The sequence below is a fragment of the Tachysurus fulvidraco genome, chromosome 18, assembly GCF_022655615.1.
Source record: "Tachysurus fulvidraco isolate hzauxx_2018 chromosome 18, HZAU_PFXX_2.0, whole genome shotgun sequence".
NCBI classification, from domain to species: domain Eukaryota; kingdom Metazoa; phylum Chordata; class Actinopteri; order Siluriformes; family Bagridae; genus Tachysurus; species Tachysurus fulvidraco.
This window is the reverse complement of record NC_062535.1, coordinates 8,935,138-8,962,742: the sequence shown is the minus strand read 5'-3', so window position 1 is coordinate 8,962,742 and position 27,605 is coordinate 8,935,138. Positions and strand designations below refer to the sequence as shown.

Sequence of the window (27,605 nt, the reverse complement as noted above, 5' to 3'; positions counted from 1 at the left end):
TCTGCAAGTTGTAGGATCTCTGCAAGAAACGTTGTATGAAGTGAGTCATCGGGCAAATATTCAACAAAGACCTAGCAGTTTTCCCCCAATAAAATGAGACGTGAGTCATTCGACTTGTGAATCTGTAACGGTTTACTCGGGGGGAGGGGGGGATATTTGAAATCTCCCATATTATCTCCTTTCTTCCTGGAAGCCACGACCCCTTTGGACGATGTTTGTTGACGTAAAATAAAATCTATCAGTGTATATTCAGTTCAGCTGGCATGAGACATCATATATGTAACATTAATGAATTTATTTATTAGAAAGGTTGCAGAATTTTTTTTAAAGGGTCAAAAGGGGCTTTCCAGTGAATTTCAGATCAACACTGTGAGCAGTATAAACAATAAAAGTATCAGCTGTGTGAACATTAGACACACTGTTTGTCAAAGGGTTATAAAATGTAATTTTTTTTTTTTAACTGTTTAATGCTTTAATGCTTTCCCAGAATGCAGTCTGGTGTGAATTTAGGTCCAGCGCTGTTGTACGTGAGTGAGATAAACGTCTATGTGAAAGCGAACTATTTTTTACACAGGTTCTTGAGCTATGATGTTTTGATCAGCTTTGATGTTTTACGGCTTTAGATCTTTATCGTTTTACTGCCGTGGACATTGTCTTGATTTTACATTTATAAGGTCATGTATTTTAGACAACTGCCTTCCAGTGAGTTTCAAGTGAAGACGATTTCCGGTCACCTTCATGTAGTGCTGCTTTATAATGGCTTGCATGATTACTCTCTCTCTCTCTCTCTCTCTCTCTCTCTCTCTCTCTCTCTCTCTCTCTCTCTCTCTCTCTCTCTCACACACACACACACACACACACACACACACACACACACACTCTCTCTCCCTCCACACACTCTCTTTTTTTTTCTTTTATTTCCTGCTATATCTCCAAGTCTTGATATGTCCCACAAATTTATAAGCAAGGAAATTCACAAGCCAATTCTTTCTCTGAATCAAAAACAGTCTCTCTCTCTCTCTCTCTCTCTCTCTCTCTCTCTCTCTCTCTCTCTCTCTCTCTCTCTCTCTCTCTCCAAGAATGCAGCTGTTTTCTGCGGGATTCAAATTTGTCTACAGACTCAGACTGTGTAGGACAGAGGTGATGTGTCCTGTGTGTGTATGTGTGTGTGTGTGTGTGTTCACTATGTCTGTGTTTGTGTGTTTGTTTAGTAGACAGCACTCTCTCTCTCTCTCTCTCTCTCTCTCTCTCTCTCTCTCTCTCTCTCTCTCTGACTACACACACACACACACACACACACACACACACACACACACACACACACACACACACACACACATGCTTTTGGGCAAGGCTCAGCTTGTCAGTTCCTGCCTGAACCCTTAATATTCAGCTGTACATCTACACACTGAAGCTGAATGAAGCTAGTAGCATGTCCCGGGCCTTGCACTCTCTATTTCTGTCGTCTCTTTATAAACAGACTCGTTAAAGTCCTTTATAATCACAGCCGAGCATCTTGAAAAACACCACAGGGCCCTCTCTAAGTCTAATCTCTCCCAGCTCCCTTAAATTGGGTCTTTTGTGGATTTCCATTGGAAACTAGTATGATCATAATGATCATAAAATACAGAAAAAAGTGTTTTTTTTTATTCTCTACCCGATCCTACACACTTGAATACACGCACAGACCCACACACAATAATCGGGCACCTGTGCACAGAGTTGTGACTCTCACAATTCAGAGGTAATAATGAAAATCATAACTACTTCTTTTCATGTCGAGCCTGCTTCAGCGAATCAGTGAAAAAAATGATTGCATAGTTCTAAAGAAAATTCACAGGGTCTTAACAAATGAGTGACAGTCACGTACTTCACTCTTGAATACGGTCTGATTAGGATGGATCCAGGCTTAACGTTGAAACCATTTTTTATGAGAATCGATGAAAAGTGTGTTCTTCCTCTTCTTTGATCTTATTTTGAGACCTGATTGAGCTCATCTTCTGAAACTTGCATTGTGCTGTGTGTGTGTGTGTGTGTGTGTGTGTGTGTGTGTGTGTGTGTGTGTGTGTGTGTGTGTGTGTGTGTGTGTGTGTGTGACCTGACTTTTATCTCCATGAAACCTCAGAATATCACTCAGTAACTGTCAGTCTCCACATATAGTGTCTGTCTGGCGACGGTGTGACATGGTGTGAGGCTGATAAGTTGTCGAGTGATGACAGGAGTGCTATTTGTCCCATTGTGAAAGTGGAGGCTCTCTGTCACAATGTGACCAAAATGTGCTCAAGTAAATCTACATATAAATGTACTTAATACTTGTAAAACGGTAACTTTTACAAATACACAACTTCACAACACTTTGCCTTAAAAACATTCTTTACTCTCTGTAGGTTTGCTAAGTAATTAATCACAAGTACAATATGGTGTAAATATCCAGTTTTTACCATTATCTAAAATTTGACTTGTGGCATTACGTCTGTAATTTAGCTAAAAGAATTGATGCTAGTGTTACTTGACATTAGCGAAAAAAACAGACTAATATAGGATGCTTTTCTCCATCAGCTCCCAAGCTCCTTAGGTGATGAATCAGTATATGAAGTAAATGAGCTGAGACTCTGGTAATGTCACAACCGGGAGAAGGAAGACAGACCCAGATACAGGATAGCTTCAAATAAATAGGGTTTAATAACATAAATACAAAGAACAGGTACAAAACTAAACAGGACAAAGGACGTGGGTACACTGATGGTACACTGATGAATATACTGACTTTACACTGACGAATACACTGACGATGATTCCACGCTGCTATTGGCAACGCGGCGCGGTTAAATAGACATAATAACAATAGGGAACAGGTGTGTAGAGACGGGGAGGAGTAAACAAAGGCGGGGCAGACACGTGACACGGAACATACACAAACGCACATGGCTAAAAGTTCGGGCTGAGTCCTGACAGGTAAGGACACAGGCTCATTACACATTGGGACATCAGTGACATCAATTTTTAACAACATTCAAATTTCCTCATCAGTCACTGTAAAACCCCCCAAAAAGACTTAAGAGACTTCATATTTTAAATAAGGTTTTTTGTTTTTCCACCATACACATCAATCTAGTGCAGGGGTGCCAAACTCCAAATTTGGCCCACAGTGTAATTATATTTGGCCCACGAGATCATATCAAATGTGCATTACAGCTGACTAGCCGCATTCTCCGCTAATACTACAAATCCCAGAATGCCTTGCCACTGTATTGACGCGTAGTCATGAACAGCAAGCGCCCCTAATTCTCTGTTGCCAGTCGTTAACAACCATGTCACATCGTGCAAGTTAATTCACCCTCCACAAAAATGGCCGAATGAAAGATGGACAATGGGAGCTTTGAAGACAGGTGGGAGGCAGATTATCTGTTTACGAATATAAAGGACAGACCTTTTTGTTTTGTGTGCTAACAGAGCTAACGTGTCTGTAACGAAAGAATATAACATAAGAAGACACTATGAAACGAAACATTATGAGAAGTATAAGGACCTGGACGTAAAGCAGAAGCTCCAGAAGGCAGAGGAGATGGAAAAAAAGTCTGGCTTCCCGGCAGACTATGTTCATGAAAGTAAAATCAAAAATTGAAGCTGCTGTAAAGGTTGTAAAGCTTTATTGTGGCAGCAGAGATCACAAAATCTGAGGGAGAGTTTGTCAAAAAGTGTATAGTCAAAGTTTGCGAAATGAACACCACTTATGTGTCTTTTATTTCAAATTTAATTTCTTATGTGTTTGTAATATCAAGCTCTGGTTGTTCCAAATCTTGTATTTAAGCAAAACTAAAGTTTGTTTCCATATGAAAAAGGTTGAACATTACATATCAGTTGCAGTTCATTTTTCAATAAATATTCAGTTTGGCCTGTGACTTTATCTCAGTTTTATATTTTGGCCCACTGTGAATTTGAGTTTGACACCCCTGCTCTAGTGAATTATCCATATTCACGTGAACACAGATAGCTGGAGCACTGCTACATTGTGCAGCACGAGAAGCAAATGATGAAACCACACAATGTTTGGATGCTAAACCGAGAACATTCAATTGGTGTAAAGTGTACAGTTGTTGGAGAGATGAAGGAAGAAGAGGCTTCCCTTTCTTAAATAATCCTAAGATACATCAGTAAGAAACTGATATAAGATGTTCATAAGTTTCCTGTTGGAATTGTCTTAAAGGACTACATAAGATATAAGATATATAAGTTATCCAGTAGGACGACTTCTACAGGATTTATTAATAGGATCCATTTGGGCTCATGTTCAGGTTTACATGGGAATCCGTTGTGAATCCTAAAGGTGTATTTTTCCACAATATTTTCTCTTTCTTAATGAAGTAGTACTTCTTTGACTGTATCTTGCAATTTGATCTTGAAGAAATAAACAGTTTAAAACTTTGTGCTAAATGAATTATTTATGATGAATAACTTTTCAAGACATTATTTCCAATTAAATTTGAAGTACCAAGATTCTAAAAAACAGATCCTGTAGGAGAAACTGACATTTCAGTATATTTTTTAAGATTTAAAGATCTTTTACAGGTCGAAATAAAAATGTATGGTGTAAAAATTAAAAAAAAAAAAAAACGTTTAAAAAAAAGTTTGGAAACATGATTAAATAAGACAAGTGTTGAATTTTAATCTACTCAAAGTATAAAAATTTGATTTAAATACTGGAGCAAAGTACAAACATTCAAGTATTTTACATCATTCGGTAGCCCTGTTATTTCTGTGAATTTCTTTCTCTTTCCTCTTTAGAGCTCTTGTAATTTAGAGAATTAAATGGGCAGCTGTTACACGAATGAATAATTGGACTGACTCTCAATGTCTAAATCGCTGGATGAAATTAGCTGGATTTGGTACGGTGTGTATGTCACAGATCTCCAAGCTCTCAACAAATTGGACAAAAGTCCTAGATCGTCCATTCGACTTTCTTCTTTCACACTCAATACAAACGACTTCAGTATCGGATTTCATTTGCATGTAAAGTTGTACTGCATTAGGTAGGTAGTCAGTTCATAGTTGGAAGTTTTCATCGTCTTCTACTTAAAGGCAGAATGAACAATCTAGAAAGTTTAATTGTTTAATACAACTGTTGGATAATTCCATTAACTACTCTTCTACAATTTCAGAATAACACAGTAGTGTCTTTATTCCAGAGTTCTTGAGTTCTTAGCGTATATTGTGGCATTTATGATATTTAGCTATGTATTACTGGATGTGTAAATATACATTGTTCTGATTGGCCAAACTCGTTTACACATAGATCGGCTTAACATTTCAAATATAATTAAAACGTAAGCTACGTAAGCAAGTCTTGTACACATTTTTTAATTTTTACTGTCGTTTCAGATTGATGTTTGATGGCTGGGAGCCTCCAGGCTCGCATCCAAGATTGACACCCGACAGCACGCACTCTACACCAATCTGCTGAGTGAGTGTCACCTGCTGCCAGATAAAAACGCCTACAAGCTCACGCTACAGCTGCCCACCGCCAAGCTGAGCAACGTACAGAACGCCCTCAGTCAACCGCTGGGGCAGGAACGTGTCACCATGGACAGTGAGTCCACCTATTCCGGCTACTCGTACCACTCCGGCCGGTCGAGAGGATCTCACAGACATGGGTAAGAATTAAAATGAATTTAACGCACAAACAACTTTATACTTACAATCTCATCCTGAGATTATCTGGAAAAAAAAATCTTCCATGAGATTTCTTTATAAATCTAGAAGATTCACCCTTCTTTTAAAAATTGTTTTCTTTTTGTTTCTGCGATATTTTAGGTTGTGTCATTAAATGTATGTTTTCAATTTGAAAAATACCCGATTTTGATCAAAAATATAAATATATATCAAAATGTATGAGCTTGTTATGCCAACACATATTTGATACATTCAACAGATTTGATAAAGAAATGTTAAAATAATTCAGATTATTCTTTCCTAAATGTTGTTCTTCATATTGTAATGAGGAGTCCTAAGGCTGAGGATCCGTTTGCAGCTGTTTTAATGAACTCACACTCGAAATCAGACAGGCAGGGTCAGGGCAGGCAAACACGATATCAGAGAGCAGACAGAAATCGGTAACGGCAAAACAGGCAGAAGGTCGGGGCAGGCAGCAAACAATCAGTAAAACCAGTACACAGAAACAGAGTCGAAACCAGACTAGGAATTACACAGAAACGCTCAGAATGATTGCCGAAACAAATCGAGACTTCGCACCGGCGTAGAGTTCATGTTCAGCTTAAGTAGGAAGTGGTTGTTGAGGAACAGGTGGCGGTGTAATCAGTGTCGGCGATGGATTCTGGGGAGTGTAGTCCGGAAGAGCTTTAATATTCTGGAGATGCTTCTCTGTGCTGGTGTTCAGGAGGTGCGTGCGGTGCGCTGACTGTGACACATATCTGTTGTATATACAACCATCTTCATGACTGCCTAGCTGAGAACTCTTACAACCCCAGTTCCAAAACCAAGTAAAAAAAAAAAAAGCAAAGCAAAACAAAAAGTATTAACATGTGACTCGTATCCGTATTCCGAAATCCAGTAATAAAAACGAGGTATTTCGTGTCGTACTTAATCAACTTCACTGCTTGTTGAAGCCATGCTTATTCTGAAATAATTCTGTGGTAATTTAGGACCGATGTGAGGTTGAACATATATCACAATAAGGTGATGAGGTGAAACAGTCGTCTTAGAGAATATAAGGAGAATCTAAGATCGGCCTGGAACTTCAGCTGCAAGCATGAGCCGAGACTCGCCAATTTGCCAAACAGATTTGTCAGTGAATCATCCCACATTTTGAAAACAACGGTTTCACCCTAAGCAGAAGCCACACATCAACATCAACGTTGTTCAGAAGTTCTGCTGACTTCCCTAGACCTAATCTCATCTGACATGGAGAGTAGCATAGTGTAAACAGTTTTTTTTTGGTCTAATGAATCATGTCACGTTGTTTTTGGACAAAACAGCTATTATGTATTTCAGGTCAAACAGAAAAAGAACCATTCAAGCTATTGCCAGTATGAGGTCCAAAAGCCATCGTCTGTGCTGGTACGGGGGTCAGTCGGTACTCATGGCATGGGAAACTGACACGTCTGTAGGGGCTTCATTAATGCAGAACGTTAAGTACCATTTTGGAGCAACATATGCTGCTGTGAGAGTGTGTGTGTGCCCTGTGATGGGTTGGCACGTCCAGGGTGTATCCTGCCTTGATGCCCGATGACGCTTGAGATAGGCACAGGCTCCCCGTGACCCGAGTAGTTCGGATAAGCGGTAGAAAATGAATGAATGAATGAATATGCTGCGTCCAGATGCCTTTGTTTTCAGGGACATTCTTGTAGTTTCCAGAACGACAACGACAAACCACAATCTGTGGGCATTACAGGTGCTAGATTTGGCCTGTCTGCAGTCTTGACCTGTCTCCGATTGAGAAGGATTGAGACATTATGAAATTAAAATAATGAACTAAAGGCCTCATAGAATTGTACAGCTGAATACCTGTATAATGGAACAACAAGATATTCTGTCTTCTGCGCCGTCAGTGTCCAATAAGAGTTATTAAAAGAAACGACGTTACACAATACTCGACTGTCTCAGCTTTGGAGTGTTACAGACACTGCATTTGAAATGATATTGAAATGCAAGGGTGTCAATTTGGGTAGGGACGGTAGGGACATGTCCATAACGATATACCAGGAACACTCAATTGTCCCTAGCAATACTTCAACCGAGCCTATGTATATTTATACATAACCACTGACGTCCGTCTGTGTCTCGCGATTTTTTTCACTTATTTCATTTAACATTTATCCAGGAATCATTAAATAAGATGAAAAATATTTTAAAACGCATTCTGTAAAAAATAGCGCAACACAAACGGTTAACAGATTTACCCCCTACAATGGATCCTGCCTCTGTAACTCTCTAAAATGATTGGCCTTTGCCTTTTTGAGTCCTGCCTCTCTAACTCACATCGCTGTTTGATTGGCTTTGTCTTTCTCGCTAATGTGTTGAGGTCGGCTGCAGCTATATTCCGTTGTAAGAAGCAATATGCAACGTGATTATGCAGGTTACCGGTATGTGAGGTAGAAAGTATTCTTATAACAACAGTTTTAAGCACAAAATATAGGGAATGTTGTGTCACACATCGATTCAGGGGCAAATTGGCTTGTTCAAATAGCAAGTTACAGTACAGTACACACTGAGCTCTCAGTTTTTATGACGGGGCTAATTACCAATTATATTGTATATATAAATATATATTGTTGTTTAATTCACAAAATTAAGTAATTAATACCTTGTGTTCTGTGATGTAATGTGTTATTGTTTTCCTGGAGCAGATCTGGAGGAAATCTGCTTGTTCAGTTTTTTTTACTTGCCCTGCTAGAATTCTTACTGGCATCATAAAAAAGTAAAAAATAAAATAGACCTATTGTATATCTGTTGCTTTTGACCTGTGTAACCTTAATAAATAAAGTTATGGCACAAAAAGAAAATACTATTTTAATTATTGTTCAAGTTTGTGACAATGCGGCTCTGCAGACCGATTTTATTTATGTCCCCACCAATGTCAAAATCAAACTTGTTGAAATGTATATTGAAAAAGAAATTCAATAGAATTTGCAAATCATAAATCAGTCCTTTTTGTTTCTCTTAGAATTTTTCACATTGGCTTTGTACGTTGTGCAAAATGTACAGTTTTTTGAGAAATGAAGATGACACAAAACTTTTAATACTAGCACTATAAAGCCTTGACTCTTGTTCTATGAATATTTCTTTCTTTCTTCCTGATGTTCGGTGGGTTAGTTTTCTTTGTGCTATTTTTCTGTCAGTGGTTAAATTGCTCTGACTGACAGGTTCAGGAAGCCAGTACTATACAGGTGCAGAAGCAACTTGGATACAAATCTTTTTTCCTTTGTATCACTCCTTTCTCTCTCTCTCTCTCTCTCTCTCTCTCTCTCTCTCTCTCTCTCTCTCTCACACACACACACACACACACACACACATTCATACTCTCTCCCTCTCTCTCTCTCTCTCTCTCTCTCTCTCTCTCTCTCTCTCTCTCTCACATACACGCACTCACACACATACACTCACACACACACTCATACTCTCTCTCGCTCTCTGACACACACAGACTCACACACACACACACACACACACACACACACACACACACACACACACACACTCATACTCTCTCTCTCTCGCTCTCTCACACACACAGACACACACACACACTCATACTCTCTCTCTCGCTCTCTCACACCCACAGACTCACACACACACACACACACACACACACACACACACACACACACACACACACACACACACACACATTCAAACACTCATACTTGCTCTCTCATTCTCGCTCGCGTTCTCTCTCGCACTCTCTCTCTCTCTCTCTCACTCGCTCTCTCGCTCTCTCTCTCGCTTGCTCTTTTGGTTTTAGAGGTTCAGGAAGATGGATATTTTCCTCTCTTTTTTTCCTCGTCTCCTTCCCCTAGCTCACCTTTCACATTTCCACAGAGATTTTTCATTTTCTCTAGTGAAGGACAAATCCTGAATTTTATTAGTGCAGCCACCAGGCAGGTAAACGCTGCAGTCCCAGGGTTTAGATGGAAGGGAAATGACAGGGCTAAAAACTGGTAGCTAATGAAGTTATTTAGCTGGGTATTTAAGTACATTAATGCAGACTGAAAGCAATCCTAACAGGATACTTTTTTTATTTTGTGTACTGAGCAATTCAAACAAAATAATTCACTAGACTGCATAAAAGAACAAAGGTTCTTTAGTCACAGGTCTGTCGTTAAAGGATCTTCGTCATACAATGTGTCATGGGGAAACACAGTCTTACAGTCTGTTATAGATCGTAATAACATTTAAGAAATATACATAAGAAGCTCCAGAGCAGTAGGAAATATCAAGTCTCAGAATTCATACGTGCAGGAATAGCAGCGTACATGAATTCACAGGGATTTGAAGTCGAACTTTTTCCCCAGGCCTGCTGTGAGTATAAAAAGCTCCTGTGGGACTCGCTACAGCGAATGCTACTTACAAGCACAAACACACAATCACTTCAGGGCACTTCTCAAAGCTAAAGTTATGAGGTACAGTTATTAAATCAGCTTATAAATCAGCGTGTGTTTAAAACCCGTTCTCCTGGTTTCACCAGGGTGAACAACCCCAAGCAGTTTGGTGACAGTAATTTATTACCTGACCGTAGTCATAAATGTTTGTTTTTGTGTGTCATGTGTCAAACATAGGCATTTTGTGACGCTGGTTCAAACAGTGTGAGACTTTTTATCTTTCGAGACGATGTGGAAATATTTGGAATTACAGATACCGTAGCACCGTTGTCCGTTTAATTCTTTTCTTATTGGTCAGAAGGTGTGCATTAGTTGCATTAAAGTAGCATGAACTTTAACATGAATGCGCTTTTTTAATATGTTATTGTTTCAGTAATAACAGCTCAAACACAAGGACCGGTATGGAGGACGCTCCACATAATCGAAGACTAATAATAAACGGATTTAGAAAAGAGTCTTTGGGTAGCAGAGTAAATATAATCACTGACGTGGTGAAGTTAGAAGCGTCTCGGTTCTGTGCACTCTGTCTTTTATGTCGCTTTTTTTGTGTTGAGTTTATTGCATTCAGTATTTTTTTTATTGCTAAGTATGATTATTTTTATTATAACAAGAAATTACTCAACAAATTCTGAATGAATGAACCCATAAAAGGTTATGAGGCTGTGCAGAACTTTTTTTATTGCTTCCATGTATTCCATATATGTTCCATATAAGCACCGTGATAGAACCCTATAAGGTTCTTTGTAGAACCTTTTCTTCTAAGAGTATAGATACTTTTTTTTATACCACTTCATGTCTTTTGTCCTATACTAATTGGGTTCCGAGTCCCACTAGCTAGTTTTATGTGAAAAAAAATCCCGCTTTCTGATTTGCCTAATCCTAATTATACGCTTTCCAGTCTGAATTAAATATCCCAGTGTCAAAAGCGCTAATCCTTCAGGGGCAAAGGGGAGCTTAAAAGTTACAAAAACCCGTCTCGCTGGATTAGGCGGTGTGTCCTCCAGGTTCTTGTGGACAGGATGTCTCCGTTGTAATGGGGAAATACTTTCCAGAGCACCGGTGTGTAAACATTACGTCTCTGCATGCCTTCTCTTCTATCTGTAACTGCAGCTATTCTCTTGACACGTTAGAAAATTGTCAAGACGGTACATTACCCGCACTGCAGACTTTTATTAAACGTTTATTGTCATATTTGAGGGGATATTCAGGACAGACGCTCCATCAGACGCCGCTTGATTAGGAAGGAAATCAATTATTTATAGCTTTTACAACAAGGATTTTGATCATTAATTCATGAGTACTGCACAGTAAAGTGCTGTCCTTTGCCATATTTGTAGCTTTCCTTGATATATTTTATCCACTGATAAACACCGAAAATATAGAAACTTGTGAAAAATATGTTCAGTTACCTGAAAACAAATTGCTTTTACGAACTTTATTTAAACACATTTCTAAAGTCTGGATTGAATGGCGTAGTGTGAGCGTGATCGATTCACGGTGTTGTTGTCATCAGATACATTGTGAATTCTCAGGGGGACGTTGACGCTGATGGGAACTACAGTATAACTATTGTGTTACAATTAGGCTCTGAAAAAAAGCGTTTAGAGTCACAGCTCAGCTTTTGAAATCAATGTTTGATTTTTATTGCAATATTCTAGACCAACTAGACCAACATTTATGCTGCAGACAAAGTCACAGAGATCATCATTGTTTTCCTTCATTCTAATGTTTAATCTTAACATTAACCGAAGCTTTTAACCTGTATCTGCATGATTTTTTTTTTGCATTTAGATTTATGGCATTTGGCAGACAGCCACAGTCAGGGCTTTGAATATAAGCATTCGTGTTGTGTTTGATGTATAAAAACTAATTGTGTTAATGTTACTCGATTCAATCATCTGACTTCGATGTACACAATTAAGTTTAGAAAATAATAAGCCTTTTTTTTTTTACCACCGTACTGTTATAACGATAGTTACTGTATAATGTATCACATATAACATTTAACTGTAATCCCACTCTGAGTTCAGCATGTAGTAGCAGGTAGCAGTAGCAGGCAACGAGAAGCACTTAACTCTGTAGTAACACAGTCATTTAGTTTAACACTGAAATCAGAACTGGCCGCTCTTTAATTTCCGAGCTTTAGATTGCTTCCAGTCAGCCTCAGGAGTTGTTGGTCTTTACAGTTTAATCTCTCGTACTGTATAAGCGAGTCATTTTCTCGCCCAGGTGCTCAAGCTGGCATGAAAACGAACAAGGAGATTTATGAGTTTTTCTTTGGTCGACTACTGGATGTTAATACAATTTCATTCAGTATGTTGGCCCAAATGTGGGAAAAGCTGGCAAAACCTCAAACCCCCACAGGAAACACATCTACTTTGTGCTAATACCTGTTCTCTGAAGCAACACTGGAAGTTAAATACCATTAATCAAGCCTTACAGCGTCTCCTAGTGAATCCAAAATGAAGTAGATGCTTTTATGTGCTCATTTATCTGCCATTATCACCATTAAGTGACGGCCGGGTTTGGCGCTTGCTCAGTAAGAAAAAAATCAATGTAGACCAGCACCAGTTTTCCCTTGTGTAACTCTCAGTGTTTTCTTTATGTATGGATTTATTCATTTATTTATTTTAAAAATACCTCAGCTATTGAACTTAAAGTTAAATTTGAAGTGTTGAGCAATCAGTCAACATAATAGTACGGTTTACTTTGCTACCAGCTACAAACTGGTGGAAAAAGAAGCTAAAGCTATAAAATCTAATATTTCATCATAAGTATGCCATTTTATGCGTTGTATTGAGATTAGGAGTTTAGTTCTATAAAGATCTATGTTTATCTAGTTCTCAAACACTTTTACTTATTAACTTCCCACTAACTCAGTTCAGATTTATTCCACGAACATTATTTAAAATATGCACAAATAAAATATATATATATATATATATTTGCAAGAGAACTGAAAATACATCCTGGTCAAATAAATGTCTTCCAGCTTGATATCTCAGAACAGGGCTCAGTTTCTGAACCTTCTCAGAATAAAGAAGTTCGACAAGCTTTTTTTGGCTTTCCAAAGTGAAGATAATCATATGCATGGACAGCTGACTGGGTTCACGGACAATTATATATCTAGGATTTGTCTTATTAAAGCTAATGGAAACATAGCAATGATGTTTCACAGCTCCAGGATACCTGGGTTTTATCCTGAGCTCGGGTTACTGTCTGTGTGCAGTTTCTGCGTAGGTTTTCTGTGAGATTCTCAGGTTTCCTCCCACATCCTCAAAATATCCTGGTTATCCTTCACTTCAGTATTGTTTTTAATAAGCCCTTGTCATCTTGCAACATAAAAAGAGGTACAGAAATACCAGGGAACAAATTTTCTAATCATCAAATTCATGGAAAAATACAATTTTCGTCTTCCTTCAATCTACTTAATGAGTGTCTTCTTGGCTACAGTGAACATCAGTCTAGATCCTAGAGACCACATAACTAGAGACACCAATTATTATTTTTTTTTTATATTTATTTATAGCCAGGGAAACAAAACCAACCATTTTCAAATTTAAAGATTAGACTATTTATTATAATAATTCATGGATTTGACTCGTTATAATTGAAATTGCAATCGGTTTCAATTCATTCAAGCCTCAACAGCTCTCAAACAAGACTTAATGAATTAATGTCAGCTTGTCTGTGGGTGGAAAACAGACAAGTTCTGTTTTAATCCCAAAGGCCATTTGTGTTATACTCTGATTTCACTATTTTTAGCAATGCAATGAAACTGTTTTTATGGTGAGGTGAGTCACTAGGATTGTGTTAATTTGGCTACATCTCAGATGCATTAGTGTTTTATAGCATCCTTATATCCGACTCTCTTGACTTATTTTGAAAAAGATTCTGCGGTATTAGAAGATTCTTCTCATAAACCTTAAAAACTAAACGGTGCATTTTAGAACAACAGGCAAACAAAAGTTGTGAAATTTCTAAACACTCTCTAAGAACTCCGAACCTGCGTTTAATTTTCTCTCTGCATGATTTATGGTTCAATTATTTGCAGGCTGGTGTGCAAAGCATTTCTGGTTTAGCTCAGGTAGGGGTGTGGTACAGTACATGTAACACTCAGATGTTTATTAGGGTGTTTTCTCCGGTTCTTGTTGAAACAGGTAGCCGGAGTCAAAGAAAGACAGGCAAGAGTAATCATCATCATAATCCTAATAGCTTTCTCATCAACAGTCAGACCTATAAAAACTTTCGCATTCACAAGAGAACGAAAGAAAACAAGGAACGAACATCACAGAGTCTGATTGTAAAAACTGAAGGAAAAGCTCTAAGACAAAACTCCTGTCTGAACATGGAGCGTTGATTAAGAGCGACGAAAACATTATTTTTAGTACATCATATAAACAAAAGAGGCTGAATTGTTGAACCGAATTGTGATGTAATTTATACCACAGTGCTCTCTAATTCTCGTTTCTGATTGGTCAGTATCAGGGATTCACAGAAGAGACAAATACAGTAAATGACACAGATGTTGAACAAGGAAGGAAAGGCAACAAACAAAACAGAAGCATGTTGAAGAGACACTGAAAATAGAAACCTGCCATGAGTTCAAGTACAGCTAGGAAATTCTTATTTACAAGTTTGGAAGTCGGAATTATCATGTCAGGTCACTTCGGTTGTCGTTCAGGCCAAAACGGTTTGTACTTTTTCTTAATAAAGTACAAGAAATACAGCGAGGATATTCTAAAAATGAAGAACAAATAATGTGCATCAAGTGTGTTTTGGTTTTTAATGTTTTTATTCAATTTATGAAGCCATTTCTCTTCTATAGGTGACAAACATATCATAAATGAAACAAAACAACTGAAAGAAGCTTCTTATTCAGTAACACTGGGCAATGGCTTAAGGTGGCCGGTGATTAAAGAAAGTTAATGTTAGTCCATAGTTCATGCACTAGACGCTAAAGTATAAGCACATATAGTGTAGTACGTCATTTGGGACGCAACTTGAGTGTGTCTCACACGCAGCCCACTTCATGCTCTTTTATAATCCATGTACACCAAAAAGCTTTTTTTTTTAAATCCATGTTTCATTCATTTTACTTACTGAGTTCATTAATTTAAAGCACTGTGCTGGATAAAGAGAAGCAGCTGATGGAAATCACGGCATTTAGAGCGGTTTAGCCATCAAAACTTCAGGATATCCTCCATATACCGTGTTTATTTTTAGGGTTTATAATTTAATGCCACCTCAGAATGTTTCCTCGCTGTGGGGATTTCCATATGTACCGGCGTGTTTCCGTAATCATTTAGATTCTGACTGGAGAATGTTTTCAGTTTACATGGTTACACGTCACCACATCATCACCGAGACAAAGGTTTCTACAGTCCAAATCCAGTGGCATTCAGCTGACACGGAATTAAGGATTATGTGAAATTGTACACTTTTTAAAACAGATTTAAAAGTGAACACCTACGAATTCAAAATAATTTTCTACAAAATGTTTGTGCTAAAAGTATCCAGTATTTTCCCTGAGCTTAATTCTTCATGTCCGCTGAAAGCTTAGCACCATGAGGTTCACTCATGTGAAGTGTTGATCTTTTATCTTGCCATATAATTTTCCTCTTTGGCATATAACTGTATCTAATACGCTTGGTATTTAGCAACTTGTGTTTACTTACTCCTTTAATTCATGGGATTTGTACTTACTTAATTAATGTACTTACATTACTTACTTAATAATGTATATTTTACAATCTGTTTTTTTTTTTGTTTTTGTTTTTTTTATGTAAATCGTGTTATTTATACAGTATAAATCGTGTTTTCTGTTGTTTTGTGTTTTCAATCTCAATTCCTCTGGTTTAGAGCACTTTGTGCAGCTTCGGCTCTTTTAAAATGCACTCTAGAAATAACACTGAAATTGGAATTTGATTAAAACACACATTTTTCACCGCCGCTTTTATATAATTATCCAATCAGCTAAAACTGGACAGATCAGAATAAACTGTCACCTGGTTATTTTCCTGTCATTCAAGATATACAGGTGAATGACAGGTGTCTTGTCCGATGATCGGTAAGGGTGCTTTCACACCTGCCTTGTTTAGGGTGCTTTCACACATGCCTTGTTTAGGGTGCTTTCACACCTGCCTTGTTTAGGGTGCTTTCACACATGCCTTGTTTAGGGTGCTTTCACACATGCCTTGTATAGTTCGGTTGAAACGTACCAGAGCTCGTTTGCTCATTTGGTGCAGTTCGTTTGGGCAGGTGAAAAAGCGGACCAAACAAGCGTAACGAGACCTCCTTGAAGAGGTGGTCTCGGTACGCTTTCAGGCGAACTCTGGTACGGTTCGTTTTGTGGTGAGAACACGATCCGAGATCGAATAGACCTAACTGCAAAAAGTATTGCACATTTTGGACTAAACCAGCTGCCCTAGTGGGTCGTTGGCAATATTTTCGGAAGATGAGCATGTCACAGTTTCGCAAAAGTAATGCTCGCCGCCTCCTGAAGTGTCTTGCGATGCATCTTCGCCGTTTGTAGTGCATTAAAATGATATTTTCAAGCCGCATACGCGCTTCATTCTGAAAATTAAGACTTTACATAGAATGCTGTATACAAGCGATGTAGTAGATTACAACCACGAACATAATTGCAGCGCGCAGTCGTCTATCCATGGTGTACTGTATGCTGTATATTCCTCTTTTTGTTTACTTCCAGAGTTTCGTTGAAATTTCCCGCACGTTTATTCTGACCAATCGAGAAGCAGTTTAGGAAATACGCTCAAAGACATGTGGCCAATGAGTGATGTGGATGTTATCACATGACTGCATTTTGGTTCGTTTCAACCAAAATGAACCGAACTATAGATGTGAATGCACCCTAAGTTTCCATTTGCAAACTATACCCACCGTTTCCGGCTTGTCTGAATTGTTGTTGTGTTTTCGGATTTGTTAATGTGCTTTGCACTTCTCGGCCACCGTACTACAGCCTTCCTGACAACTTGAACTAGTCGGTCATCAAGAAGGTATTTTCATCTGCAGTCAGAATTACCTCAGACTTCTCTACACTGATGTTAGGGATGAACTGAAGCTCTTGACCTGCTTCTGAATGATTTTATACATTGCACCACTGCCACTGATTGATTGGACGATTGCACAATTAAAATGGTGTTCCTATCATAATGGACAGTGGGAATGCATCCAAAAAAAACAACACAGTGATCTAATGATACTGTGGGACAGAAAAACTCAACAGAGATTATAAATGTTTTTAAATGTGGCCCTGGTGATGCATGCGACAATGTGCTGCTGCTTTATTGGGAGTTTACTAGCTGCTCACTAAGGAAGCTCTCATTTAGGATGTGACATCATGTCCCTTTTTGTATTTCCCACTTCATCGAGTTTGATCAGATGCTTGCGTTCTGTGTATCTGTGTGCGTTTGTGCTGATGTATTTGGTTATATAAATAAATTACTGATTCAGAAAAGTCAAGCAGACAAAGATTATGGTTGCTTTGGCTGTCTGAATACTTTGCATTCTAGTCCATCTTGGCTAAACTACGCTTTGTTTGTGTATGAATGAACGAAACGGATTTGCACAGCAAGCGACGACAAAGAACCCAGTGAAATCCAGACGTTTATAACCGCTGCGTCAGCCCTTTATCCAGCCAACGTTATAGTCGTCTATCACAATGATAGCTATTTAGTACGGCGTGATTTCCTCCCAACAGCTGCACCCACACTACTGCATCCATAACTGTGCAGTTCCACTAAAGATGTTAAGAAGAAATACATTCTTGTAGCTACTGACATGCATTATGGAATCTGACTCAGTGAAGTTTATAAGACCGACAATGCAACAAGTGAACACTGAATAATCATGGCCTTGTGGATGAAACAGTATAAAACTAAAATTCATTCATTCACTTTTATTCAATGTTTCAATCGCTTTCTGCTAATGTCACACATGCGCACTGAACACTCTCTCTGCCCATATTGACAAGACCCGCCCCTTTCTGCTCATTGGCTACACGTTTGTTTTGATTTTTGTTTTGATTTTTTAGTTTGTCATTTTCGTTTTCTGAAGCATTTCTCGAACATCGGAGACCCTGCCTTTAAGGGTATAGTGTGTAAAATGGGTGTGTGAGTGTGTATACGTTTACACTGAGTTTGGTTGGCATCGCATTAAGGATGTGCACAATTTGCACATTTCTTTTTAGACTGCTGCTGCTGCACAAATACAAAATGCTGTATGGACCAGCTACATCTTTTTTTGATGAAAACTGTAGGGTCTGTTTTTATCTAAAGCATTTAAATATTGCACTTTATTCATTACAGAACTTACACTTTATGTAGTACTGTATATGTCTGTGTGGTGGCTTAGTTCTGTGTCTCTTGTAGTACTGTGTCTTTACCTTGCACCAGGGTCCTGGAGGAACCTTGTTATATTTCACTGTGTACTATAACCTCCAGGTTCCTCGTGAGCACTACAGAAAATGAATAAATGTTACCATTAAAAGATTTATGCAATGTCTCACATCCACGTTTTATTTTATTTTTATTTTTATTTTTTTCAGAGAGCGCAGCAGAGATCGGCACAAGTCTCGCAGTAAAGAAAGCAGTCGCTCAGAAAAGTCCGTCACCATCAACGCTCCTCCTGCGGAGCCCTTGTTAGGAGACCAATCCATGCGAGAAGATGAAACCCAGGTGAGGTATACAGTAGTCACACTCCACAGTATATACTATAAGCATTTCTGCTTTTATTTTGCCGACTAGGGGCAATATAGTCATAAAAAAAACGTTCTGATAAAAATCTTAAAATGTTTTTTATCTTCAAAAGAACTCATTTCTGCTCTCTGAGATGCACAAATTGCTTGTTCATCCCAACAGAGGGAAAAACACACGTCTCACACTGCAAGCCAACAGAGTCCTGACTCATTTTATATCAGACTTAGAGAGAGTAAATCATCAGTTTGTTTTTACTGATTGAAAAGGTCTGATCAGTCAGACTGGAAAACCAGTGTGTTGGTAAAAACCTTCGCTTTCGGGTGCCTAGATGAAACACAGGGACCAAGTACATGAAAACAAAACAATCTGGATTTCTGAGGTTACATCGTATCATCAGAAAAATTATAAGAAAGCCATTTTAATGATCTTAGCACTTTGGTACTGTTGTTGTTGTTATTGCTCTAAAACAGCAGACATTCCCTTTTGGAAATTTAAGCAAGTGAATATAAATCCAACGCTGTTTGAGATTGAATTCTTTTTAGTAGCCGACTCAGATTCTGAGACAGATTCAGGTTTGGCATGAAGGAATTGAGGTGTTTGTCATGCATTTATTAAGCCGTGGTTTATTTCAGTCTGTTCTCGAGTGAATATTGATGAAGATGTGCAGGGGACATCCAAGTGTTCCTTTTTCCTTTTTTTCTTCAGACTGCTTATGAAATTAGTGCTGCTTATATCAGTATAATTAGAAGCATTACAGGAGCAGAGGGTTTCAGCAGAACAACGTCACCATCTTCATGTCATTAAGCCCCAACCGTGTCGCCCTCTTCCCTCTGTCAACCTCACTGGTCTCTCTTTTTCTCCCTGTTTCTATCCTATGTCTCACTCTATGCCTGAATCTCTCACTCCCCCCAGTCTCTCTCTCTCTCCCGCTCTCTCTCTCTCTCTCTCGCTCTCTCTCTCGCTCTCTCTCTCTCTCTCTCGCTCTCTTTCTCACTCTTATTCATTGTTTCTATTTGCCTCCTACTTTTTCACCACGCCTCTCTGTCTCTGTCTCTCTGTCTCTGTCTCTCTCTCTCTCTCTCTCTCTCTTTCTCACTCTTATTCATTGTTTCTATTTGCCTCCTACTTTTTCACCACGCCTCTCTGTCTCTGTCTGTCTGTCTGTCTGTCTCTCTCTCTCTCTCTCTCTCTCTCTCTCTCTCTCTCTCTCTCTGTCTCTGTCTGACCTACTTTGCCATTGTGGACTCTGCATGAGTGTTTAAGTTAGTGAGCAGACATAAAGAGTAATATTGATGTGTATCATGGAAAGTATGATGTGTGCCAGTGAAGATGATCCTCTACCTATGTTTTTTTATGTTAATGAATATTTAGACCGATCGGTTCCCCTTGGGTTCCTCGTGGGGGAACCGATCGGCAGCATGTTGCTGTGAATAATATTGATGCTGGAAAGAAATGCCTACTGTGATGTAGTTAACTCTAACCCTAGTGCTGGGATTAGTATTATGTCATCATACAGTACAGCCTTAATGTGTCTGTTAATGAAGACCTGTAGTGCTGTGTGTGTGTGTGTGTGTGTGTGTGTGTGTGTGTGTGTGTGTGTGTGTGTGTGTGTGTGTGTGTGTGTGTGTGTGTGTGTGTGTGTGTGTGTGTGTGTGCGCCAGTCAGCCAGTATGTCATTAAGCCTTGTGTTGTTGATTTAATAAGGATGTCTGAGTCTATGAGTCATTTAAGGACTATCTTCCTTGAGTCACAGTTGCTTGCAGAAGTCATGGAAAGCGTCCTGAAACGTTCTGGAAAAATCTTTTAAGATATCAGTTATCATCAGTGCAGGATCTGATCTGTTATTGAATGTATGAATTATTCACTCACATGCACTCATCCAATCAGCTCATCACATCCTGTAGGCCATGAGAATAGTTCATGTTCAAGCATCACACCAAACATCAGAGCAGAGAAAACGTGATTTCAAAGACCTTGTTTTTGACAGATGGTTGGTTTGAAGATCTCCTTTGTATCTTTGGTGAAAGAGGTCAATCACACTGAGTTTCACGCCTGGCAGCTACGGACATGAATCTGAGGCTACAGTGATCACAAACTCATGAAACTGACAACCAAAGACTGGGTGATGTTTTAGAATTTTGAAGAATGGAAACTCGCAAAAAACACAACGGGGCTTTTTTACGCTGCACTTAACCCTGGGCACCTACACCTACTACACCTCGCAATTCCCACTGGAAATTTTCCCGTTTGAAATTTAGAAGTGCGAAGTTTTTAGAAGTTTTTATCCAGTGCTTATGGTTATAGGGTTCTTAATGATATTTTTTATCCCTTCACATTTTGAAGTTTTTCATTCAGGTTACTTTATTCACATTTTCGAGAGAGAAAAAGCTGCACACAGAGAGCAAGATCCATTCTGGATATTTGCTGTATCATAATAGAATTAAGTTTAATATAATATCACAGGCATCCACGTGACGTGTAATTGGTTGTTGATGATGTTAGCCGTCTCTCAGGGGAAAAAGGATGGTTCGTATGATGGACACACACACACACACACACACACACACACACACACACACGCACAAACTCACTCACGCTTGCTTTCTTTGCTGTTCAGCCGTTCCATGTGACCTGTCTCCTGAGAGCCCTCACTGTAACTCACTGCACAGCATTGCACTCCCGACCACATTAAAGATGGGAGTTTTTTTTATTCTTACATAAAAAAGCAGTAAAGTTAGCACTCGCTTCACAAAACGCATTCGCGTGGACGTCACGCTGGAGAAAGGCCTCTTCTCTGAACACTAAAAAAACACTCACAAACACACTCCAGGCTTCAAACAGTGATGGAAGAGCTGGAGCTAGAAAGCAAACCTGCAACACAGGAGCTGAGCTCACCGCCATCCGAGCCTCAGGAGGTAGGACACACACACAGAGACACACACACACTAGACTCAGCAATAGATCTTATCTCAGATGCCGGATCTCTGTGAGGCACATTGGCTCCCTGAGAGCACTGACCTCAAACATTTTTTATGATATGGAAGTGATTTCCTGTAGCCGCTTAGAGCCAGACAGACTGCAGTAATGTGTGTGTTGGTCAGTTACAGCCGTGTCATACGTGGTAATAAGGATTGTCACTGCATCAGCTGAACACATCCAAATAACTTCGTCTTTGTATTGTGAAAGTCTCTTGATTTTTCTGATTCTTCAGATGTGTCTAGAACCCTTTTGTATTTTGTATGTATTACATATTTTTTCTCTTTTTGTTTTGATTAAAGACCTCTACATTTGATGATATGCTTTGACTGTGGTTGGATTTTTATCGACCAACTATTTAACTTTCAAACTTTTTTATTCAATCAGTTTATTTTGTTCACTCAGCAAATATCTTACATGTGAGCAAGCAATTTTTTTTTACTTTCTTACTATTTTTAGCTCCAGTTGAAGTCTATGTAAAGATATTCCACGAAACAAATTGTTTTCCGAAATAAAAGCAGCCATTGTTTCCGCTTCACTCTCCATTCTTTGTGCTATATATTTATCCATCTCTTCTCTCTCTCTCTCTCTCTCTCTCTCTCTCTCTCTCTCTTTCTCTCTCTGTGTTTCTCAGCCTTGTTTACTCCCATGAGCTTATGGAGTGCCTCTCTTACACTGTTGAGCAAGAATATAACATGCAGTCAGCTTTTTGTTTGTTAGTTGTGTTACAGTATGCTCTTCAGTATGAGAAGAAAGAAAAAGATGTTATATAAAAGATGTTAATAGTTCAAAGTTCCACCACATTTTCTGAATGCAAATATTCTCTAATAGCATATAATTACTATTAATAACTTAATAGTGTCTGTAAAATGATCTCTAATCTCTTTTACTAACACTTCCCAAAATATGACATTATATATTATATATTGCTGTTTAAAATATGAAATTTCGATGTGTGTGTGTGTGTAGTTTGCTTGTTTTTCTCATGCTTTGGGGTCTCTAGGTACTCTGGTTTGTGTGTGTGTGTGTATGTGTGTGTGTGTGTGTGTGTGTGTGTGTGTGTGTGTGTGTGTGTGTGTGTGTGTGTGTGTGTGAGTGTGAGTGTTTGTGTGTGACATTGTGCCCTGTGATGGGTTGGCACCCAGTCCAGTGTGTCCCTTACCTTACACCCTGAGTCCTCTTGGATAGACTCCAGGTTCCCAGTGAGCCGGTGTAGGATTATGGATGTATATTAATGTAGCATAAGAGGAAACCAAATATTTTTGTATAAGAGCAAAATGTTTTTTCCTCACATAATCCTTTCTATATTCTTGTGAGCTTATTTGTTATTGCTGCAAGAACACTTTTTAATAGATCAAGTTCTTCTAGAAAAGTACAGGCAAAATTCCTTGGAAAAAGTCACGCCACCTTGTCATTAGTCCATCTGCCTCCTGCAGATTATCAAGAAAAAAATAGCTGGCATTTGGTTTTAGGCCCCGGTAAAGTAAATAGCTTTAGCTGACATCCTCACAGGCTGGTTCAAAAAACGTCACAAATGATCAGTATCATGATGCAGACAGAAGTGTATATCAGGAGCCCAGGCTGCTTTGACTTTTGTCTTCTATGTACCAACATTGTAGTGGTGCTTGTTGTAATAAGTGACTGTATTACATTTTGATACACTTTCTTTCCAAAATTTCTTTCCAAAAAACAAGTGTAAATGCTGTAATAATGGGTGGAAGTTATGAAGAGTAAGACGGTGTTGTGTTTTTCTATTCTGGTCTCATTGTATTCTTCAACTGTTCAATACATTCACATCACAGTAGCACATTAAAACTTTTTTTTAGAAATGAATTCAGCATTTTGGGTGAGAATTGTGTCTCTGTGTAACTGTGTGTTGTCCTTCGTACGGCTTTTCCAGGATCTCAGATATGAAAATTATCTCTGTACTTTGACTCCACACACCATATCCATGTCCTCCCCAGGGTTTCCATTCCTGAGCAGTGTGTGTGTGTGTGTGTGTGTGTGTGTGTGTGTGTGTGTGTGTGTGTGTGTGTGTGTGTGTGTGTGTGTGTGTGTGTGTGTGTGTGTGTTTGGTAACAGATAAGCAAGTAGTAGTAAAGAATTTGCAGTATGATAACCGTACAACTCATTACTGTAGAGTTATAATAACTAACACTGCAGCAGAATTACTATACCAATGTCATTTTAACTGATTAACTGGTTTTCTTTTTGTTTCTGTGATCACAAAATTACAAAATCCTGGAGGATCTGATTACCAAATAAAATTGATATGTGGAAAGAATGGCTTCTTTTTTAAAGATCAGGTATAATACTGTAGGGGTTAAAGGTTCTCACCTGTTACAACAACAACAACAAAAACCCTGTCCTTCCATGCCTTCCCGTTCCACCCTCTATTCTTTTAATTCTGTCTGTGATCGTTCCTTTCCTTCTATTGTTACATTGCTGCCCTCCGGCTTACCAAAGAGCTTGGGCAGTTCGGTGCATTATAACATCCTCTCACTACTTGTACATCATTTCAGAAATGCTCACACACCACCACCATTCTCTCTTCTCTGTACAGGAGGGATGTGTATACACGCGCGCACACACACACACACACACACACACACACACACACACACACACACACACACACACACACACACACACACACACAGGCACAGTGTGAGCGTGCTGTTATCACTGCTATTTTAGAGGTGTTATCTGTATTGTTCTAGAACTTTCTTTAGCTTCCACTCTAATAGCAAACATGAGTGAAATCTAACTTAACAGTGAATAGAAAATACAGATATATAACATTAAAAAAATTAAAAGGACAAAAACATTATCTTTTTAGAATAAACATATTCTTACCTTTGTATCTATGAATAAATAAAGTTTTTGTTTAAAAATAGCCATAATCATTATTAAAAATTAATAAAAAGCACATTGTTGTTGTTTTTTTTCAAGGGTCATTTTAATAAGTTAATTATTTTGGAGTTGACTCTACCAAACCCTTATGATAGCAGGCTTATTTATGTAATACATTTGATTTTTCACTGCTACACCATCCTAGATAAAACTATGAATAAATTGTGTGAAACGTTTGTTAGTGGGCTCAGTATGCTAAGTATTGCTGTGCTTGTGAGGATTTTGCATTAACTTAACTTTAATCTTAGTAACCAAAAAGAGACTTTTCATAACAGAATTTTGTTTTTGACTTTGGTCCTCGCCAAGATATAAAAGCAGCCCTATTTAACATTATTAAATAATTTATGTAATGTCATGTGAAATTGTTGTGTCTGTAAACAAGCTAATGAGTTACATTCTTTACCTCAGAACTGGAGTGTTAGCCTGAAGCGCTAATTATTTAAGTGACTGCCATTTTACCGCCTTTTTCAGAGGTTGATGTGGTGGTGTGACCTCAGATTTTGTTTATTTTTCACTCAGTGGGAAACGAAAAGTAAACAAAGATCAAAAATGGTACATTTGGAGATAATTACGATACATTACCACTCTATTATGTTTGTTTACGTTTCAATTTCTCCTCGAGCCTGTTTTTTTTCCCAAGTGGTATATGATGGTATCTTGTAATAACTTTAAGCCACTACTCTCTCTCTCTCTCTTCTCTCTCTCTCTCTCGCTCTCTTTCTCGCTCTCTTTCTCTCTCACTATATATATATATATATATATATATATATATATATATATATATATATATATATATATATATATATATATATATATATAGTGTGTCAATTGGAAGACTGTGCTAAAGTTTGTGTAGTGAATTAAGAGTTAGTATAGAATCTAGACATCTGGGGCTGGCTTTAATTTCCAAAGTAATTAGGTTCCCTTTCGAACATTTCCCTCTAGGCATTACACCTGGATCTAATCCTGTCTGTGTTTTATATTTCAAGATAAAACCTATACATTACAGCTAATATTGAGCTTTAGTGGAACAATAGCCTTGTCTAGGTTCAAGTGGATGGGTATAAAACATTCTTGTTCCTTGTATCAGATTCAGACGTAATAACTAATGAATACTTTCTGCTATTTGGACTCTAACTTATCTCTAACCCCGTCTTTGCAGGATGACAACTGGGGTGAAACGACCACTGCCATCACAGGCACTTCAGAGCACTCGATCTCACAGGAGGACATTGTGCGAATTAGCAAAGACCTGGACGATAGTGTGGGTCTGGACTGTAAACGCTATGCAGTCGTCTCGTTCTCTATTATCTTGACACTGCTGATGCTTCTGACACCGCTTGCGTTCCTCATCCTGCCACGACTGCTGTGGTCCGAAAAGCTGCGCCCATGCGGCACGGCCTGCGATGGCCTCTTCATCTCCGTAGCATTCAAGCTGCTTATTTTGTTGCTAGCCATGTGGGCACTGTTTTTCCGGCCATCCAAGGCTACCATGCCGCGCATCTTCATTTTTCGGTCTCTGCTGGTCATGCTGGCGTTCCTGCTCGTGCTGTCATACTGGCTGTTCTATGGAGTGCGCATTTTAGACACACAGGTAAGGAGTCCAAATAACTTAAATGTCAAAAAGATCGGTCTAGCTGTGTTCAAGAAGGCAGACTGTATTATTTACTAGGAAGTGTTTAAGAGGAAATGTGTGTCCAGAACATCAGACATAGAGATGGGTTAGAGAGACAACAAGCAGCTTTTCAATGCCACATACAAACTGTTCACCATATAGTGAAATACTTTGGTTAAGAAGCCAGGCTCAGGGTTAGTCATGATACAAAGCTATGTACAAGTTTATGTACACTGCAGCTTGGGTACACAGGGATTTGATCTCACAGCCTTTTGATTTTTAACCCATGAGGTTTGAAATATAGCTGTACAATATATCAATTAGGGCCTTGTGCGTGTGGAGTTTACATGTTCTCCCCGTGCCTCGGGGGTTTCCTCCGGATACTCCGGTTTCCTTCCCCGGTCCAAAGACATGCATGGTAGGTTGATTGGCATCTCTGGAAAATAGTGTCTGATAGTGTGAGTGAATGAGAGTGTGTATGCCCTGCGATGGGTTGGCACTCCATCCAGGGTGTATCCTGCCTTGATGCCCGATGACGCCTGTGATAGGCACAGGCTCCCCATGACGCGAGAAGTTCAGATAAGCGGTAGAAAATGAATGAATGAATGAATGAATATATCAATTAATAATCTTTTATCACAGAATTTTTCTGTATCCTTAAAAAAGTTGTTGTCCTTCAGCTGCTTCCTGTTCGGGGTCGCACAGCAGATCATCCATTACAAATATTTGATTTTGGCACAGGTTTTACTTTGGATGTCCTTCCTCACACAACCTATTTTATCTGGGCTTATGATCAGCACTGAGAGTTAAAGCCTCAGTGGATGAGTTGGTTCCCTGCCCAGGAATTGATTTCTGGCTCGCAACAGTGCGAGCACAGGATCCTGCCCTTGGGCCACCAGGGAATAACTCTGGGTATCTTAATAATCATTCCGAGGTCACGTAATCCATGTGTTAGCAATATGCTTCAATATATTACAAGGAATTTAATCACTAAAATGTGTAATGTGCAGGTCTATTCCAGTCCCCCCAATATTTCTCAGAAGTTAATGCAAAATGAAGTAAACTCCTTGATATCCTGAGCAACCGGTTATATATTTGCCATCATGTGACGTCATCACATTTCTTTTCAGTTCACATGCATTTAACATGAGGACAGCTATCGTTGTATATAATTACGTGTCATCACAGGTAGGAGATTAAAAGAAAAATCTTGTGCTTGCAGTTTCACCAATTCATGTAGATTTCTACACAAAAAAGCACACAAAT

At 38.8% G+C, this 27,605-nt stretch overlaps 1 protein-coding gene across 1 annotated transcript in view; it reads left to right on the top strand.

Moving 5' to 3' along the window:
• LOC113648887 (vang-like protein 1) overlaps nucleotides 1-27,605 on the top strand; it is a 54,624-nt gene that overhangs the window by 13,733 nt on the left and 13,286 nt on the right. Inside the window, exons 2-4 of the mRNA XM_027156405.2 lie at nucleotides 5,380-5,651; nucleotides 18,685-18,814; nucleotides 25,887-26,318. Coding sequence (XP_027012206.1) covers nucleotides 5,581-5,651; nucleotides 18,685-18,814; nucleotides 25,887-26,318 — 633 coding nt within the window. The 5' untranslated portion in view covers nucleotides 5,380-5,580. The remainder of the gene's footprint in view (nucleotides 1-5,379; nucleotides 5,652-18,684; nucleotides 18,815-25,886; nucleotides 26,319-27,605) is intronic.